The 18,974-nt window shown below is 41.6% G+C and overlaps 1 protein-coding gene across 2 annotated transcripts in view; it reads right to left on the bottom strand.

Annotated features, from left to right (window-relative positions):
- Positions 1–778: 778 nt before the first annotated feature.
- The window catches only part of asap2a (ArfGAP with SH3 domain, ankyrin repeat and PH domain 2a), a 61,765-nt gene continuing 43,569 nt past the window's right edge, over positions 779–18,974 (bottom strand). The window contains exons 6-28 of one of the 2 annotated variants that reach the window (XM_061795681.1): positions 18,627–18,756; positions 17,864–17,949; positions 17,667–17,742; positions 17,498–17,584; positions 16,693–16,796; positions 15,673–15,742; positions 15,427–15,514; positions 14,745–14,793; positions 14,325–14,491; positions 12,760–12,893; positions 12,354–12,448; positions 12,076–12,265; positions 10,923–11,008; positions 10,518–10,633; positions 9,210–9,277; positions 9,019–9,126; positions 8,727–8,883; positions 8,026–8,178; positions 7,460–7,565; positions 6,422–6,480; positions 6,171–6,250; positions 5,969–6,088; positions 779–1,939 (exon numbers count right to left, since the gene is read on the bottom strand). In XM_061795681.1, the coding sequence (XP_061651665.1) occupies positions 1,865–1,939; positions 5,969–6,088; positions 6,171–6,250; positions 6,422–6,480; positions 7,460–7,565; positions 8,026–8,178; positions 8,727–8,883; positions 9,019–9,126; positions 9,210–9,277; positions 10,518–10,633; positions 10,923–11,008; positions 12,076–12,265; positions 12,354–12,448; positions 12,760–12,893; positions 14,325–14,491; positions 14,745–14,793; positions 15,427–15,514; positions 15,673–15,742; positions 16,693–16,796; positions 17,498–17,584; positions 17,667–17,742; positions 17,864–17,949; positions 18,627–18,756 (2,404 nt within the window). In that variant the 3' untranslated portion in view covers positions 779–1,864. Of the gene's footprint in view, positions 1,940–5,968; positions 6,089–6,170; positions 6,251–6,421; positions 6,481–7,459; positions 7,566–8,025; positions 8,179–8,678; positions 8,884–9,018; positions 9,127–9,209; positions 9,278–10,517; positions 10,634–10,922; positions 11,009–12,075; positions 12,266–12,353; positions 12,449–12,759; positions 12,894–14,324; positions 14,492–14,744; positions 14,794–15,426; positions 15,515–15,672; positions 15,743–16,692; positions 16,797–17,497; positions 17,585–17,666; positions 17,743–17,863; positions 17,950–18,626; positions 18,757–18,974 lie in introns of both variants that reach the window. The other variant, XM_061795680.1, reaches the window with a different exon arrangement.

An 18,974-nucleotide genomic window follows, 5' to 3' on the forward strand; every position in this document is an offset into this window, starting at 1 on the left:
GGACACACATTGTGGTCTTGGGAATACTTTTTTACATAATCCTAATCCTGAACTTAAAAAACAAAAAAACAAAGACTGTGGGAAAACTTTAAATAAGCATTTCTCAGGCTTCCCACAGCTCCACTGGACTTTCTGTTTCGAGTGTGGCGTTAGTTTACTGGTACCAGTATGCTTTTATTTTGATAGGGCACTGAATATGTTGTGGCGATGTGTTGCCAAAGTGACCGAAAGCAAGAGACCAGATTATCAGGACAAATTCACTGCTAACACACCTCAGACCAAAGGATAATTTTATAGGATAATCTTATAAATCCTAATACAATCTGGTGCTTGTCGTCTTTTGTTGGAAAGGGGCAAAATCGGGACCAAAACAGCCCAATTATCTTTTAGTGTGCCAGGTCTTACCTCGCTAACTAGGAAGCCGAGTTCTCAACTGAAGCTTCATTTGGATAAAATTGACAACCGAGATGAATGACTTTTGTTCCTTTCAAAAACATTTAACACCAGACTAATAAAGCAGTGAGTTATCTTGTTTCTGTCACACAAGCTTCTTAGTACTGTATTGCCTCTCACCTGTACAGTGAAACAGAAGATGGAAGCCATCAGGCCATAATAAAGTGCAGGGCACTTGATATACTTGCACTCACTGGAGTAAAGGCTAAAGTGAACCCATCATTCATGGAACACAACAGGCACCTTGCTTTAAAAGCCTTACAATCAATGACTATTTGCAGATATTGAGCCACTTTAATTACTCTTCCCAGAAGCAACAACAGGATGCGTTTTATATCATTTTATTCCAGTTTCATTTCCCATTTACATCCAAAGACAATAATAATAACTGTTGTTATTTTTACACTCACATTAAAGTCCAGCTGTAAGTGTTCCCCACAGTCTCTCTCTACATTTAAATAACACACTCACATCTATATACACATGTATAGATTACATCCTGTTTCCAGTGAGTTAACAACAAAAATAATAAACACGAGGAATATTAGCTGCAATTCTCGATGTCACTCAAAAGGCTCTCTTGGTGTCAGCTTTAAATGCCTACTACATAGGAACATTGACTTTTGTGTACACACAGTTGCTCTGCAACTCATCTTGAAAGTAATTTCATTGAATGCTTGTGTTAATATGGAAAACAACACACTTTTTGTATAAATGGAAAAAGGAGGACGTTAGATGCTGCACAGCTGGTTGTTTGCCAAGTGGGAAAAAAAACAAAAACACAAATACATTCTAATGGAGTGACAGGAGCTTATCAGAGCATGTTCCCCACAAGAGATATGTCTACAAAAGAAAGGCGGAATGTCAAGAGGTTTTCACACAAACAGAAAGAGCACACACGCGTACAGGTAAATTCAAAAGTATTCATACTCAGGCCAAATTAGGAGTTGAATGGGTATCTTTAATGTGGAAATGGCCTCGTCATTGGACACGATTGAATAAAAGAAGAACAAGAGTGTTGCTCCTTGCATGACGCATGATTGATTAGTTTTTCCCAAAATGGGAAGAATAGGAAACCTCCTGCCATCACCAAGCACGTTCATAAAGGAACCTGCACATTAAATTTATTTAAATTTTCTCATGCACGGTGAAGGCCTGCTGACTGCTCATATAAAAAGGAGGAGGAAGAGGAAGTGGTGCACAACCTTCATCACGCGTGACGGCGCGGCGAGGGAAAGTGCATTTATTGAGAGACGCTGTTCACTACAATTATTTCAATTGCGTTCTATAGTCACAAACACCAAGCAGTTCAAAAACACATTGAATGGCATCACGGTCACCAGGAGGGGACGCAGGCCCGCACTTTTTTTTTTCTATTCCTGCAGTTGCTGACCACCCCAGCGGTGACATTTCAGTCCACAGTGAAGTGTACAAAGGTGACCGGGAAGGCTCCTCGTCTCATCGGATCTCCTTCAATGTGGCCCAGCTGGAAAGGAGGCGACATGGGAAGATGAGCACAAAACACTCCTCCACTTGGGGGCAACTACTTAAGGTCCAGACCCAGTTTCAACTAGAATCGTAAGAGCAGAAACCTCAAGGAGCTAAATTGTACATTTTCATAGATATCGACCTCTTATATATGCCTGAATTGTACTACCGTATTGATATTCATGATTATACACAGCGGAACCTTAGTTGGACCCTGAAACAGATTATTGTGATTACAGTGGTACCTCGACTTACGAGTCACCCGACTTGTGTTTTTCGAGAGCCGTCGCTCAGCCGATTTTTTGCTTTAATTTGCGAGCAAAATTTTGAAATAGGAACTCTACGTGGTGGCAGCGAACTCAACTCAACTCACAATATGCAGCAATTCGGCAGACAATGAGCAATTCGACAAAAAGAAGCTTCAAGCTCTTCATTGCCACACCCAGTTGAAGTTTAATGTCAAACTAAACATAAAACAAAGAGAATTTACACGTGTATTTAAAACAACCACATAGCTCGGCCTTTACGTACGCTAGCTTAATGCTAACACATAATGGGAAACACCCTAGACCTGCTACCAACAGCATCTCCTTTATGTGGCGGTGTTATAACACTTTAAGCAACGGCTATTTGAATACCACAAGTGCAGCAACACATGTGGACAGACAATATACCAATATATCACAGGCATATATATTCTTTAACCTTTGAGAAAAATTACTAATATTACTGCATCTTACTGAACCACTTAGTTGTGAAACTCTTCTTTGCTTGTGTCTGTATTATACTGCCTCCTGGTGGGCAAGGCCACCAAAAGGAGCAAAATGCGGCGTTGGAAATGATGAATGGCATTTCCTTTCATTTCACTGGGTAAAGATGATTCGAGATGCGAGTGTTTTGAGTTAAGAACATGGTTACAGAACAAATTAAACTCATAAGTCAAGGCACGGCGGACGACTGGTTAGAGCGTCCACCTCACACTTCTGAGGACCGGGGTTCAATCCCCGGCCCCGCCTGTGTGGAGTTTGCATGTTCTCCCCGTCCGTGCCTGCGTGGGTTTTCTCCGGGCACTCCGGTTTCCACCCACATCCCAAAAACATGCATGCTTGGTTAATTGAAGACTCTAAATTGCCCGTAGGTGTCAATGTGAGTGCGAATGGTTGTTTGTTTCTATGTGCCCTGCGATTGGCTGCCCCTGCCAGATGATAGCTGGGATAGGCTCCAGCACGCCTGCGACCCTAGTAAGGAGAAGCGGCTCAGAAAATGGATGGATGGATGGAAGTCAAGGCACCATTGTATTACCTGTTGAAAAAATAGCTCAAATTGGACAAGCAACTTAACACATTCACTGCCATTGACGGCTTTAGAAGTCAAATATCCATGTTTACTGGGAAGGCTGGCAGTGAATGAGTTAATGAAACGGATGGTGTCCCACTTTTGAGGTTTCACTGTACGTGAATGTTGATACCCTTTCTTGCACTGTATCAAAAATGTTTGTGCCTTTATCCAGATCTGCACCACAATTTAACTTTTTTTTTTTTTACCTTGGCCCATGGCTTCCTTTCAGTAACTTTCATGAATGTCAAACACAGAAGGATACAGCTTCTGGATACACGCACACAATGCTAAGCACTACACAAGAGGACTTGCTAGAAGGGTTTAAGGTGAAAATGTCTGACATTGTCAAAGTATGTGATTCATAATAACGGACGACAAGGGAGATTCATTACTTCACAAATCACAAGAATTCTATTTGACTAGGATGTGGACAACATTTTCTGCTCATTACCTTGACGGCGAAGACAACAATGAAAAGCTCCATTTAGTCATTTCTACACCTGAAAACGACAAAATCTAGAAGATATTTGTGCACTGGTGAAGAAAACATAGCAGCACTAACTAAGCTAAATGCTCGGAGAGGAAGTTGGGGGACCTTGGGAAACGCCGGGACTTTACGGGGGGACAGCGAGGACAGCTAAATACAGAGAGGCCGCAGCTGGTTCACTTTCACACAAGGCACTCCACAGAGGAAGCGGTAAGGGGGGTAAAGGGGGCTGAGGAAGGGGATTTTGAGTGTGTGTGTGTGTGCGTGTGTTTGTGTGAGTGAGAGACATGGTCCAGGATGAGCTCATGGCTTTTTGCTCGCGCTACCATGGTTACCGTGGAAATGAGACCAGGGATCGTCTTGAGGGTATGTTTACGGGTCGATTACCGTATTTCCACAATTAGCGGCCTCGAATCTTATAGATGCAGAATAGAAATTAGTCACTTGTTACGTTATCCACTTGAAAAAAATAAAGGCCTTAATCAAATAGACATATCCTTTTTGTGAAACTCTGTTGCTAACCAAAACAGCAGTACTCACCAAAACATATAAACAGTCTCTGATTAATTCAAGCGTGGAGAAATACTGTATGTTTTAAATCTGTATGTTTTAAAAACCTGACCTTTTTTACCACCAAGGACTGGTTGAGACAAGTACATAATATTCGCGGACCGGCAACCATTCGTCTTCGACAGGGTGGGGTGGTGGCGACGTACCTTCCTGCTCAAAAGCTAATCATTGACTGTGTGGGGTGGGAGGTGGCCCAGCTCCCTCTACGCTAAAAAAAAATAATAATAATAAAAAAGTTATGTCACATCTCAATGTATTCCTTTCGCCTCTCCTCTGCCCTCTCAGTGTCCCACTTCTGCTTAGCTAACCATTTTCCTTGTAGGATTTCCTGTCCTGTGAGGTTCTACCACCAAGTCTCCTTCTCTCCTTTCCTGCCAGAAGATACACCAAGTACTCTCCTGCCTGCCTCTCTGATCACCTTGGCTGCAGTGGTCCAGTCTTCCGGAAGCTCCTCCTATCCACCGAGAGCCTGTCTCACCGCTTCCCGAAAAGGTGCACAACACTCGTCCTGTCTCAGCTGCCACCACATGGTTCTCTGCTCTGCCTTTCCTTCCTAATCTTCCTCTCAACCACCAGAATCCTCTTACACACCACCATCCTATGCTGTCTAGCCACACTCTCCCCTACCACAACCTTACAGTCGGTAACCTCCTTCAGATTACATCGTCTGCACAAGATGTAATCCACCTGCGTGCTTCTACCTCCGCTCTTGTAGGTCACCCTATGTTCCTGCCTCTTCTGGAAAAAAGTGTTCACTACAGCCATTTGCATCCTTTTTGCAAAGTCTACCACCATCTGTCCCTCCAAGTTCCTTTCCTGGATGCCGTACTTACCCATCACTTCTTCATCACCCCTATTTCCTTCACCAACATGTCCATTACAATCTGCACCAATCACGACTCTCTCTCTGTCTGGGATGCTCAGAACTACTTTGTCTAGCTCCTTCCAGAATTTCTCTTTCACCTCTAGGTCACATTCTACCTGTGGGGCATAGCCACTAATCACATTATACATAACAGCCTCAATTTCAAGTTTCAGCCTCATCACTCGATCTGATACTCTTTTCACCTCTAAGCCATTCTTAGCCAACTCTTCTTTTAAAATAACCCCGACTCAATTTCTCTTCCCATCTACACCCTGGTAAAATAATTAAACCCTGCCCCTAAACTTCTAGCCTGACTGCCTTTCCACCTGGTCTCCTGGACACACAATATATCAACCTTTCTCCTAATCATCATGTCAACCAACTCCTGAGATTTTCCTGTCATAGTCCCTACATTCAAAGTCCCCGCATTCAGTTCTAGGTTGTGTGCTTTCGTCTTCTCTTTCTCCCGAAGAACCCGCTTTCCACCGGCACCCTGCAGGTTGACGGCGCCGGTGGCGGACGTTGTTAACCCGGGCCACGACCGATCCGGTATAGAATTCTTTGAATGAACGCTCATATTGGTTTGGCAAAGTTTTAAGCCGGATGCCCTTCCTGACGCAACCCTCTACATTTCCATCGCATGGTTCAATTCAGATTTTTGTTTTTGCTCTCAAGTGGCACAATTGGGATTTGCATCTTTGTGTGTTGCCAGTATTCAAAGAACCACACACACACACACACACGCACACACACTCTGGGATACTGACCCACCACTCCTGGTCCTCCTCCCCATCCACCACAATGACCTCGCCTTCCGAAAAGGTCAGTTCATCCGGGTGGTCTGCCATACAGTTGTAGATGGCCCTCACTCGCTTCGGCCTGTGCTTCTGAGAAGTAGAAGATAGAGTAGAACATCGTAAGAAATAGTAAACAAGACAATCCGAGGGTGCTAAAAAAGAATGAACTCACAGTGTAAGCCTTCCTGGAGTGGTGGGCTGGAGCCAGAGCGTGACCTATGGAGTTCTGGGGGCACCCTGGCACTTCCTTAGCTGTACCAGGAAGAGGAAATGATATCACAAAGACAACAAGGATTGCAAACTTCCACAGCACAAACTATGCAGTCCACAGATAGAGAAACAAATGACAAATCTGGCTGCACAGTTATCAAGCCTTCCTGTACATGGCCTCTTTTTTTTTTTTTTTTAAATCAGTTTACTCACTTGGTCGCTCGATAGACCCTGTACGATTTAGTGGCGTCCGGGTGAAATTTTTATCATTGCTGGAAAACAGAAGGAAAACAGTTGATTCACTGACGGAACGCAGAACAGGAAGTTGAAAGACTAATAGGTCATCTTGTTGTACTTGACAATGGACAAACACTTCATTATACATACACCTGCAATACAAGAGCTGCCAATGCTGCCAAGTAACTCACTAACCAATCGCATAACAGCAATAGGAATCCTGCTAACTAACACAATATTGCTATCGGAATTAACTAACCAACCAAAAAAATAACTACCCAAAGTAGTGCTGTAACTAAAAAAGAAATCTGTTATTTTTACATAATCCTATCTTAACTTCCCAAACTACTGTGACTACCGTACCCAACTTGTTTCTTGAAAGCGTGTAATTTTTACATAAACCTAACTACCCATACTACTGTAACCAACCAACAAATCAAAGAGCTTTTTCATGTTTTTTTCTATACGTAAATTTGCCAACTTCCATAACTACTGTACTGTAACCAAGCAACTACTGTAAGTACTGTAACTATCAAACCACAAAGGGGAAGCCCATTCATCGATTGGCTCTGCATCTAAGCTTCTTTTCCTCTCCTCCACAAATGTTTGCTTGAATCACGAAAATGATTTGTTTATTATGGCGCATACCAATGAATTCATAAATATGCAGAGTTGTGAAGAGTAACAGTGTAACATTTGCCACTCCTCGCTCCTTGGTTGAGCTCCTCAACTCCTCAATGTAATCTCTGGTGCGAGGAGCACGGAGCAAAGACAGAGGAGGTTGCAAATAAAGAAATGAGATTTACCATCAAGTCATTCATTCAGCTAGCTTAAGTTTCTGACACTGTGACAGATGTATTAATTTAACAATGATATATGATGTAGTATGTATTGGCGGAAAACTGCACAACACCATGTTGAGCAATGTTTGTAATATTTTAGATAAAAGTGTACTTAATGTTGTGACCAGTGAATATACAATAAGACACAATAAGATTGTTCATATGTCCTCACCCTGCCGGTGACTTTTGTTGACTGCTTCTGGATCCAGCAGGTCCCTGACCTGACTTGGGGTGTAAACTCAGTGCGTCAACCTTTCCTGCAGGAGAAGGACCCAAACCTGTGGCACATAGTGACACATCTTTTGTTTCACATACTGTATCTTTGCACACCCAAACCTTGCAAGAAAGCTCTGGTAGGTTATACTATGATTAGATTTTTAATATTAAAATATTATTGAGAATTATTATGAGAGTTATGGAGTTCAGAGTTTCATCTCAACATCAACTGTATGTAGCATGGAACGCTATACACCGCAGTATAACCTTTTCCAAAAAAGTGCTTTTGAACTGAATAAAGCCATTTTATAAACATGAAAAATATGAAACATAAAATAATGATTTCGGCTATGATTAACATGTTTTCTTTGTTTATCATGTATATATTTTAGTAGGTTTTGCCCAAAATGAGATCCCAATTCAATGAAATGCTTATTTATTGGTAGTAAATCAGATGTAGAAATTACATTACAATTACAAATAGATTTGTGTCACACGTGATCTAACTTGTGTCATGCTTACCTGCTGTAGAGGTGAGTCGAACAGGGGGCGCCGGGGGGTGCATGTTGGGTGGGTCTGAAGACGATCGTTGCCGACCAACCAGGTCTAAGGAAGCGGGCTTCCAGCTGCTGGACGACGAGGGCTGACTCGTCCCGCCGAGGCCTGCTAACTGGACTGTGAGGGAGGAAGAAGAGAAAGCTTGTCAAAAGAAGGAAGAGAAAATGTGATTATACGCAAGTGAAATTGAGACGGACATTCGTAGGGGGAGAGGGAAGGTGAGGAATGGCGTGGCTGGAAGATGAGGTGCTCTGCTGCTTGGCAGAGGTCCAGACAACCACTAACGTAATTAAAGAGGGCCTGTGTGGGCCGTGTCACAGTGCGGTTGGCCAGTGGAGCTATGCGCACGCTTTTTAACAGCACATACACAATAACAGAGACTTTCCTTTAAGAAATTAAATTGGCTAGCTACAGAAGTTGTATAGCATCCCAATGCAGACATGATGTAACATCCACACAGGCCAAAAGCATTACAGTGGACCCCCTTTATCGCAGGGGAAAGTGCACTGGCGACTGTGGCTTTCCTTTCCCACGTGGGGGCATTACACTAACTAAGTGTGCCATAAAAACATAAAAAAAAGATTTTAGAAAACCCGATATAGCGGGAAACGTTGTACCCAGGTTTCTAGGGGGTAAGGGTGGCGCAGAGGTGGTGGCGGGCAGACCGGGCTGAGGTGGGTTGTTGTTGACGATGGTGCCGTAGGTCTCGTTGTTGACCAAATTTGGCAGATAGGAACGCTGCTTGTCGCGGCCATGCATGTGGGAGTTGGTGCTCGGTGTGTAACAGCTGACTGGACGCTCTTCTCTGCGGTGGGGGCTGGGCTGTAGCGCACGGAGGAAGATGGAGGTCTTAACTCAGTGTGCCATACTGTAGGCATGTATGCTTTGTGTCATACTGAAAGGTGAAAGTCCTCCAGCAGACCAAATCAACCTTTTGTAAACTAGAAATACTGTCACCTTCTCATCGAGATCCTCATCACTCTCATCCAAGTCTTCATGCTGCAGGCACCATTCATACTCCACGTGGACGTGTGCGTTGAATTTCCCTGCCAACGCTTGGTTCAACTAAACGCACAGATGCAAAAAAGAGCTTAGATGTTTTCCAGAAGTCACCTGTGAATGACTCCGGTCAAAAGCTGTGAGCTAACCAGCTCCTCGCACTGGAAGTGTTTGAGCCTGCGAGCGATGTCCAGCGGTGTCTCCCCAGCCTCGTTAGCTGAAAGTGGAGACCGGAGAAACGCAGAGTCAATAATGGAGCAAACACTCGACCCGCTTTCTTCCTCTCATGGACACAAGACATGTTTCCCACACTGAGTTCTCTCCCTCTCTGTCGACATTATCAGTGTGTTTTGTTGATGACAGGCCACAGCAGAGGAAGATTAGTGCTGTGAGAAAGAGTCGCCATGGAGCCGAGCCTCTGGGGAACTAAAGGTCACAGATGTGTGTTTGTGTGAGAGAAAATCAGCGTGTATAACCGTGATGTCCATATACAGCCTTCTCATTTAAGGAGATTACCGTATTTCTGCTTCAATAAATTGTGTTGTGGATTCATGCTTGTTTTAATATAAGGGCTTCTGAAATGAATGGTATTGCATAGGGCATTCATAGGACAATTGTATTATTATTATAAACATATAATTATGTATAAAAAATTAACAAAACTTGTTTTTCATTATGTAATGTATTACAACATGTTTTAATTGCATTCAAAACAAATCTAGTTAAATTGTTAAAAGTTCATGAATAAAAATAAAAAAGTGAAAAACTGTAAATAAAAATTCATTTCAATAACAAGAATGTATACACGGCGAGTAGTTAGCACATCTGCCTCACAGTTCTGAGGAACGGGGTTCAAATCTCGGCCCCGCCTGTGTGGAGTTTGCATGTTCTCCCCGTGCCTGCGGGGGTTCTCTCCAGGCATTCCGGGTTCCTCCCACATCCCAAAAACATGCATGGTAGGTTGATTGAAGACTCTAAATTGCCCATAGGTGTGAATGTGTGCGCCAATGGTTGTTTGTTTATAGGTGCTTTGCAATTGGCTGGCGACCAGTTCGGGGTGTACCCTGCCTCTCGGCTGAAGATAGCTGGGATAAGCTCCCGCACGCCCGCGACCCTTGTGAGGATAAAGCGGTACAGACATTGGATGGATGGATACACTGTTCATCCTTCTCACATAAGCTGTCTGGTGCATAAGGCTAGGTTGAACATTTCAACTTCATAAGTCCATTATTTGTTCAACTCAAGAACACTGAATGATAGATGCAGATAAGAACAATGCACACATGCAAATATACCACATAACCAGTATGTTAGTAAAATAGGCTCACTTCATTGGGTACAATTACATAAGATGATATGATGCTGTGCAGTTCTACATTACTGTACTACTCCAACCAGCATCATTGTTAAATGATACCTTGTCAATAAAAACAGAGAAAAGAAGGACTTCTGCTCACCAATGTCTATGGATGCTTTCCCCCTCAGCAATAGCTTCAGACACTCACTGTTGTCGGTCAGACAGCAGTAGTGCAGCGCTGTGCTGCCTTTGGCTGTCTGCTTATCCAAATTTAAACTGCAAACAAACAAAGAAAAAGATGAATAAAAACAGCTATTTTGCTGAAGTACCCATAATGCTTTTGCACCCATAATGAAACGTAATACTGAGCAGATCTTTTAATTTAAATGACATGGGAATGCCATTGCAAAGAGACATCTGTCCTCCAGCTCATGTCAACATTAGATAGGCGACGCCTTTTTAAATGTCACATAGATAAATGGACCATCATAACATATTGCCGTTTTATAGGCTCGCCAAATGAGCAGTCTAACTGATTTTCTAACTGGTGTGTTTTTTTGTTCACCTGTTCTGCGTGAGGAAGTCGACGATGTGAAGAGAGGTTCTGTCCACCATCCTGACAGCCAGATGAAGAGCGGTCTCTCCTTGCTCCTAAGAGACAAAATAGATTTGGATTAAAGCCATTAGACCTTTCAGAGTGGACAAAGCAACAAAAAAGTGTCACAAAAATTAGCAGTCAAAACTTTTTGACGACGTTTCAAAGTCACTCATAAAGGATGAAGGAAGGCAACAACATTCCGTAGGCTAAAGGTGATGCACCTACGGCGTCCCAGCTTCATTGCAATTTTTATTTGGGGGTGGGGGGACATCCGCTACTTGTACATGGCAGAAATCTGCGGTTCATAGCGCTTGTTTTTTTTTATGGGTTTTTACAGTATACTTACTTACTAAAAAGTGTGAAAGGAGTGTAACACGCCAATGCACTTTTCAGCCATTTATTGAATGCCAGAAGAACAGTGAAACAAACACAAAGAGTACACTCACGCCACAGCTCACGCCCAGCACTCACATGCGGACTCACGGAACGTCACACGCCACCGTACCAAACCATACTGTAGCTAACACAAATACAATACATAGAGTATTTTCTATACATTTTATGCTTGCATTTTTTCCAATATGCTTCAATGTTTTGAGCAGTTGTTTGAAGGTATATAAATACCGTAACGACAACATTTTGCCTTATATGTTAGACAAAATTCAACGGACAATCGTTAGAAAAAATTACCAGGTGTTGTTGAACAATTTGGAATTTAAATATACAAGGCTTAAATTCTGTTTTTCAGTTTTACAGTGAACTTCAACTGGGAGTTACAGGTTAAAGAAAACACGCTTTACCTCCTATTTAGAGAACTGTGCAAGCGAGCGAATGAGAACAAGCACTAAGGGATACATTAAAAAGTGTGTTTTTATAAGATTACGGGTGTGAATAAGTTTAATCGCACTTAAAGTGTGTGGGAGTGAAAAAACTAAATAAAAAAAGTATTTTAGTATGGCCTCTCTATATTGTGGATTTTGACCTATTGTCGGTGGGTTTGAAACATATTCCCCGCAATAAATGGGCTTTTTTCTCCATTATCTTTGTGAAAGCATAATTTTTGACACAGTTTGACCTATACTTAATGTTGTGGCCAGTAAGTGTAAATGGAGGTACTGACATGTCCGTTGGCTAGCGGTATGGGTTCCATCAGGTCTACTCCCTCAGCGTAGACCTGAATGAGGGAGACGATGTCCCGGGCCTTGACGGCATCACACAGCGTGTGGAGCCGCGAAGCAGAGTCGGGACATTTCTTCCTGGCGAAGCGCTTCTCGGTGTACTTGGCGATGATGAAGTCTTTCCTCGCCTGCCTGATGGAAGGTGCCGAGTGTCCGCACATCAGCGGTGACAGTCGTGCGTGTAATGCTGGCGGCGACGAGTGGGAAGGAGAGCACTTACATGTCACTGGCGGGGTTGGGTTTCACTGCATTTTCAGCACTTAAACCTGCCTCCATAATTTCATTGAAGCCTGCATTCCCCACATTCTTGGCCAGCTGTGGAACGCACATGCAGAGCGGTTAGGCACCACATTGAGCAGCATAGCATTGATTCAACACTTAAATGACGAAGGCAATAGACACCCTAAACAATAGCCCTGCTTTCAACCACAAGGAGTCATATAATCTGGAACACAGCCACAGGCAGTGATTCTAAATCAAACAAATTGTAAAACCCCAACAGAATGCAAGCTATTCAATGTATGACGACCTTTACCTCCTGCAATGATATTCCGGAATTACAGTATGCACTGTATGTGAAAGACACAGGAGAAACAGGGAGATGAGCGATACCGACAGTACCCTACCAAGAGCTCGGAGGTGCTGAGTACATCCAGAGTAAGCGACTGGATCCTGGAGTAGTGGACTCCCAGCTCCCTGTGGATGCCGGAACATTCGATACATGTGAGAATGCCCAAGTTGGTGGACAGCCACGTTGGGTCTGGAAAAAGAACAAGAAAATTGCACATTGGACTGCAGATATTGATTTTATTAACTCAAATAGTGTCCATCCCTCCTAATAGACACCATACCCAGAGAAATTAAACGGGTCATTCAAAAAGACACCTCCATTTTACCATCATCAACTATAGTTATCTCATATCATAGACCATTTTTCAAACAACAGCATTAAAGATTAAGCTGCTGAGTCCATTTGAACTCTACTGCAAACCAAAACAGCAGCAGCTACTAAGGCAAGTAAACGGTCTCTACGATTGCAGGCTTACCGAAAATTGTAAACGAGTTACATGTGCAATATTAAAGACGATCTTACGTTAATGTGGACGACAAGCGTTCCATAAGCCTTCGACATGTGATCGCTCGGCAATGTTGTGTGCATCCATGATTACGTTCCAGGGAGCTACACCACTTATTAGCCCTTTTACTTAAGACAGATTGTATTATACTGGTAATATTGTTTAATAGCGCGGCGGGCAAACGTTAGATTTTTTTAAATAGACAGATAGGCCGGGTCGATCATAGATTAGTTAAATATAGTCAAAAATGTGTATGTGAAATACTTTATTTTAATAATGTAATAATAAGTCTATTTTTATTGTATTATTTAGAGTTAATTTAACTGTAATTATTATTATATTTACTGATTTTTATTTTATTTTATTTATGTATTTATTTTTTAATCTGATGTACAGTACATTTTATTTCGCTAATATTTTATATTATCATTCAGATTAAATCAACCCATTATTTATTGAGATAAATGAGTAAAAATGAATGCAACAAATACAGGACTCAGCCCAGACTAAAGATTGGAACACACCGTATGTGGTCATACTTTCCCCACCCCTGGTTTAATATTGTTTTCAAAAAAATGTCCTCCATGTACAAATATAGGCCTACCACCGGTCACAATTTACGGAAATATAAGCCTCTTTCACTCTGCATTCCCAGTAAATTAGCACGTCAGAGGCGTAATAGTGGTACATATTCACCTTTCCATTTCAGACAGTGGGGAAGTCAATGCTGCAACAACAATTGCTTTAGACACAAATGGGCAAGGACAGTGCGTCTCGAGTGTTAAACTTCCCACTCTGGTCCCGGCTGGCGGCTTTCTTTCACATCTGACACTGTATGTATAGTAGAAACTCACACACTTTCTGATGTAATGTCCTTGGAAAAAGCCATTTAACTGTGATATGTCCTTGTAGAAGTTTAACAGCTGGCTGAGGGCTTTTTACGCTCATGGAAAAAGTAAAACCGTGCCTGCTTCGAACAAATCTTTCATAAAGTGGCTTTACACGACTGCTGAAGGACACTTGGTCAATTTCACTGGGGGGCTTTTAATAGAAATCTTTTTAAAATCATCGACCATATTATGTGCTGTCAATCATTTCCCATTGTCACCACTTACTGGGCGCTCCACAATCGCAGCACATGTCGTTCCCCGTCATTCTCTTCACCTCGGCCAGGATGGCCTTGGTCAGTTCCTGCACTATGTTGTTCTCGCCGACATGCTGGTCGCCTTTGAAAGCCTGGTTCAACGCCTCCTCCTTGCTGTTCTGGAGCACTGAGATCCAGCTGCAAGGGAGGAGGAGGAGAGCAAACACACATGGGACGTGATGAGGAGGAGGAGACAGTAGGTGAGAATGAACAAAGGGAGAACTGAAAGTGGGGTAAATACTCTCTGGGTAGAAGGATAAAAGTAAAGCAAAGTGTCAGACTGTGTTCGAGAACAGGTATGTGAATTGGAAATTTGCTTAAAGGGGTAAACAGGATGAACTTGGGAAGAACGGTTAAGACAATTAAGGAAAAAGATCGAACGAGCTCTTACATTTGACAGTCCTGGTCGTCTTCGGCCTGAAAGTGATAGGTTCTGTCGTCTAAAGGGTAAGAGAATTAAATAAAGCATATAATTCTTCATTGAGTTGCATTGGCAATATTTTAAAATAGACATCTAAATCGTTAAAACCCTGGCTGATGTCCTCTTTCTTACAGCATCATCAAAGATCAATTTATGTTATATATAGGCTTGGTTATATTTTAAAAAATTTTCAAATCTTAATATATTTTCTGTGAATGAGTATTATGGCCACACTGAAAAGAAAAACCTTTTTAATATTAAAAGATAGTTTACAACAAGATAAGTTACACTGGTAACATTACAACTTAAGTCTGTTTTTTTATGAGAATTAAATCACTTATCTTACTATCTAACTAACTTTATCTGGATCTGAGTTGGGTTCTACCTTGGTCTATGCCCTACCCCTCTACCAAGTGTAATAGAATTGTATTTATTTTTTATTTTTTTTAAATAATCCTCCTAATAAACAGTAAAGCAGCGATGAGAAGATAATGTCTTTGCTGGAGGTAAAAATAAAAACACCCTATCCTGCTTTCTACCCAGCTGTGACCTTCAACTTCCTTTGAGCACAGCCGGCCCAGGTTAAGGGCAGGAAGGAAAATGTGGGTTGGCGACAGCAGGGAAGAAAAACTAAAAAGGAGCTTGGGCTTACGGGATATGAGGTCAAAGCTCTTCTTCTCATCAGGATTGTGTTTCACCTGACAGGTGAGCAGATTGAGTTTGGCTGGCGGTCTGTTCGCCTGCACGACGGACAACAGAGGACAATGTGGAGCTGATAATATCATATAATTGGAGGTAATGTAGACCAAAATAAATCAGTTTCAATTGACAACAAACTCCATCAGAACTGAGTCATAATCAATGAATCGTGTTTGGTTTGGTAGTGCTGGTTGCTTACGGTGCCGTGCGGGATGGTGAGGTATCCGTTTTTCGCAGTGCATTTCCTCTTCTGCCATACTTTTCTCAACCTGCACCACACGTTTAGCAGCAAAGGCATGTGGAGACAAGGAGAAGACATGTTACATGGGAGATTTACTCAGACCATCTTTGCAAAATGGTGTTCCACATCTATGACACGGGTAGTTCTATAGCCTGCCACTGCAATCCACGACCACATAATGTTACATTAATACCGCTCTAAAAGTGTCAATAACAATTGGGTATTATCATCAATTGCTGGTTGTGAATTTCCCTTCTATTTATCTATCTACTGTGGATATAAAAAGTCAATTACCAGGTAATTGTGATATTAAAAAATGAGCCCAAGATAAATAAGCTTTCTTCTCATCTATCCATCAATTTATTTATTGGGGTTTTTTTTGGGGGGGGGGGGGTATTTTCTCCACTTGATGATGACTGTCTTCACCGTGTAAATGCATTATTGTTTTTGTACCCTTCTCCTGATACCTTTGAACAATGAGGTCCCTCTGTTGCTATACTGTAAACACACTCTACAATCATGATTTGTGCTCTAAGATGTGACTACACAAATGTCATGAAAAGCCTACTAGAACACCTGAACTTGATTTGGGCAGGTGTATGACTCTCACTTAACATAAGTGAATGTGATTGGTGAATTCTGAACACAGCCACATCTCAAGTTATAAAAGGGTGTTCACACATTACCTCGGTTGTTTATTTGTACTTCTCATTTCAAAACATTGACATTTTTTTAACTGTTGTTGAGTTGTACAGCTTATAGGTCACTAAATGGCGGGAAAAGCTTTGAAATGATTTATTTTACTCTCATTTATTGAAATATACAGTTTCACAAAAACCTGTCATTTGAAGAGGGCTGTGTAGACGTTTTATATAATCGATGTAGCCCCACCTATATTTAGATTGTGCAGCCATCATATGTACTGAGTTAAGCATTTAACAAGCAAAAATTATTTTTTTATTTTTTTTAAAAACCCACCCATCACTTTTTTTGTAAAGGTAGCCGCTGCGCTCAGTTCCGTGCTCTTTGTTGCCTTGCGGCTGATGTAAGCTGTAGGTGGTGCTCTGCCGCACCTGCGACTCCTGGGAAAACACACACACACACACAAAGGTAATACTGTAGCAGGAGCTTTCATGCAACAGTCATGATGAACATGATGTCACACAAGTGCCAAATCAAAAACGAAGCAGAGAGTACTGTCTGTAAACAACTTCTCAAGGCCAGTGATGACACCAATTCAATTTTATTGATATTGTTTCTTATCAGCAGACATGCACACAGCCAACAGGAATGCAACTGTAGTGTTTATTAACAAAAAATAATAATAATAATAAAGCAACGAAACTGGGTTCACGCACACAAAAATGTGATTGTGCAAAAAGCAAAACTACTACCATAATAAAAAATAATAATAAATTGGAAACAACTACAAAAATGCGTTTTTACATCTACTTACTCTTCTAGACTTGTTTCACAAATTGTGGAAGCAGTAGGAGAGAGGAGAAACTTCCGATGAGATCAAGATGTAATCTGTTGCATATTTAATTGTTTATTATACATAAGGATTAACCCAATGACGACTTGTGTACGTGCACAATGGAACCTCAAAAGTGGACCACCTACAACCTATTGGCTACAGGTTGACCGTGGAATTGATTATTTCATTTGAACATCTGAACAAATCAGAGGTAAACCAGTATTGTGGAATGTTTTAAAAAGATGTTTTCATACAATTTTCTGAACAGCTAAATGTACATTGTATGTGTGCGTGTTTCTGTGTTACCTCCTTCTGCTCCACTTGTAACGCTGTCTTAAGAACATCCCGTAACTGAGTCAGCTGCTTTCGCTCCTCATCCTGTGCCTGCTTTATCTGGTAATGACACAGACGAAATGTAGGAAAGAGCAAAGAATGGAGGTTCATGGGGTGGAAAGAAAAAGAAAGCAATCCTCACTGTGTGCAGATCTGTGGCCAGTTTTTCAATGGAAGGCTTCAGGTTGTCTACCGCTTTCAGACCATCCTGAAAAAAACTGATCAAGACGATTCAGGTTTTACCTACACCAAGGAAATCCTGTTTTTAAACTACTGAAGATTTTTCCGTGAAGATTTGTGAAAGGTATTGCATGATTCTGAAAGGCGTAGATGTCTTACTTGCACTGTGCATGGAAGTACTTGATGAGGTTCTGCAGCAGGTCCACTCCCTTCTTGATTTTGATCTCGTTGACTTTGAGTAGATACTGTGAAAATTGTCAAGACGGACCCGCTTTGACAAAGGTTCAGCCAGAGGGAACATTTTGCTCCCAAATACATTTTCACCTCCCTTTTCATCGTGTTCACTTGAAATGTTGTCTTTCAAGTTCATGAAAGTGAAGCTTAAATCAAAACGGCACAGACTATAGAATCGTAAAACATGTTAAGCGTGCGTCTGTATTCCAAAGACTACACGCTCTGGCTTGAAACATTTGTCAAAAAATGACATTTGCAAGCTTTCTGGTGAAAATATTTTCCCAAACAGCTATTACTTGTTTATGCCACTTTCTTCGTCATTTATTGTTATCGGTACATGGCGGAAGCTCTAAAGTTAGAATGACCTGAAGTGGTACAATTCATAATTACACCAAAATATGCCACTAAAGTTTTACAAAGGAGTTTGAATCACATTAATGTATCTGATCTTCAAAATATTAAATTTGGCTGATTTAGCTTATCCTTAACCTATAGCATTGCTAGTAGAGTTAATGAAGGTTTTGATGATGACTACATCACTTCTACAGTATTTTCATTATTTTTCTATCGGAAGAATTGTTTCAAATCCAAACAAATTTAAGGTTGAGCATCCCTGAATGGATCGCGCTCAACCTTCGAAGTAGCAGCAATCAAGTGGAATTTGACAACCAATGAGCAATAATCTAACCTCACACATCTGCAACTGAAATAATCTCCTCTCCTTCTCCATCTCCTCGGCAATTTCCGCCCCGCTAATCTCCGTCCTGATCATGCCGTGCTGCCTCGCATGCTCCTTCTTCTCCTTTTCTATCTTGGTGCTGCCAAGGAGAAGTATTGCAGGGGTGAACTTGAGGCACCTCAAATCCACCAGTGAACACAAATAGTAAACAGTGGTCTTTGTGAAAAATCCTTCCGTTTATATTGTTAGAAAAGTACTTTACTGGGTTTAAAAAGCAAACAAACAAGTGCGGGTACATATTTTGACGAAGCATCTTGCCAATTTCTGGAAGTCATTTTACAAAAAGACTAACAATGG

Source organism: Phyllopteryx taeniolatus, chromosome 13 (genome assembly GCF_024500385.1).
Source record: "Phyllopteryx taeniolatus isolate TA_2022b chromosome 13, UOR_Ptae_1.2, whole genome shotgun sequence".
In the NCBI taxonomy this organism is placed as follows: Eukaryota; Metazoa; Chordata; class Actinopteri; order Syngnathiformes; family Syngnathidae; genus Phyllopteryx; species Phyllopteryx taeniolatus.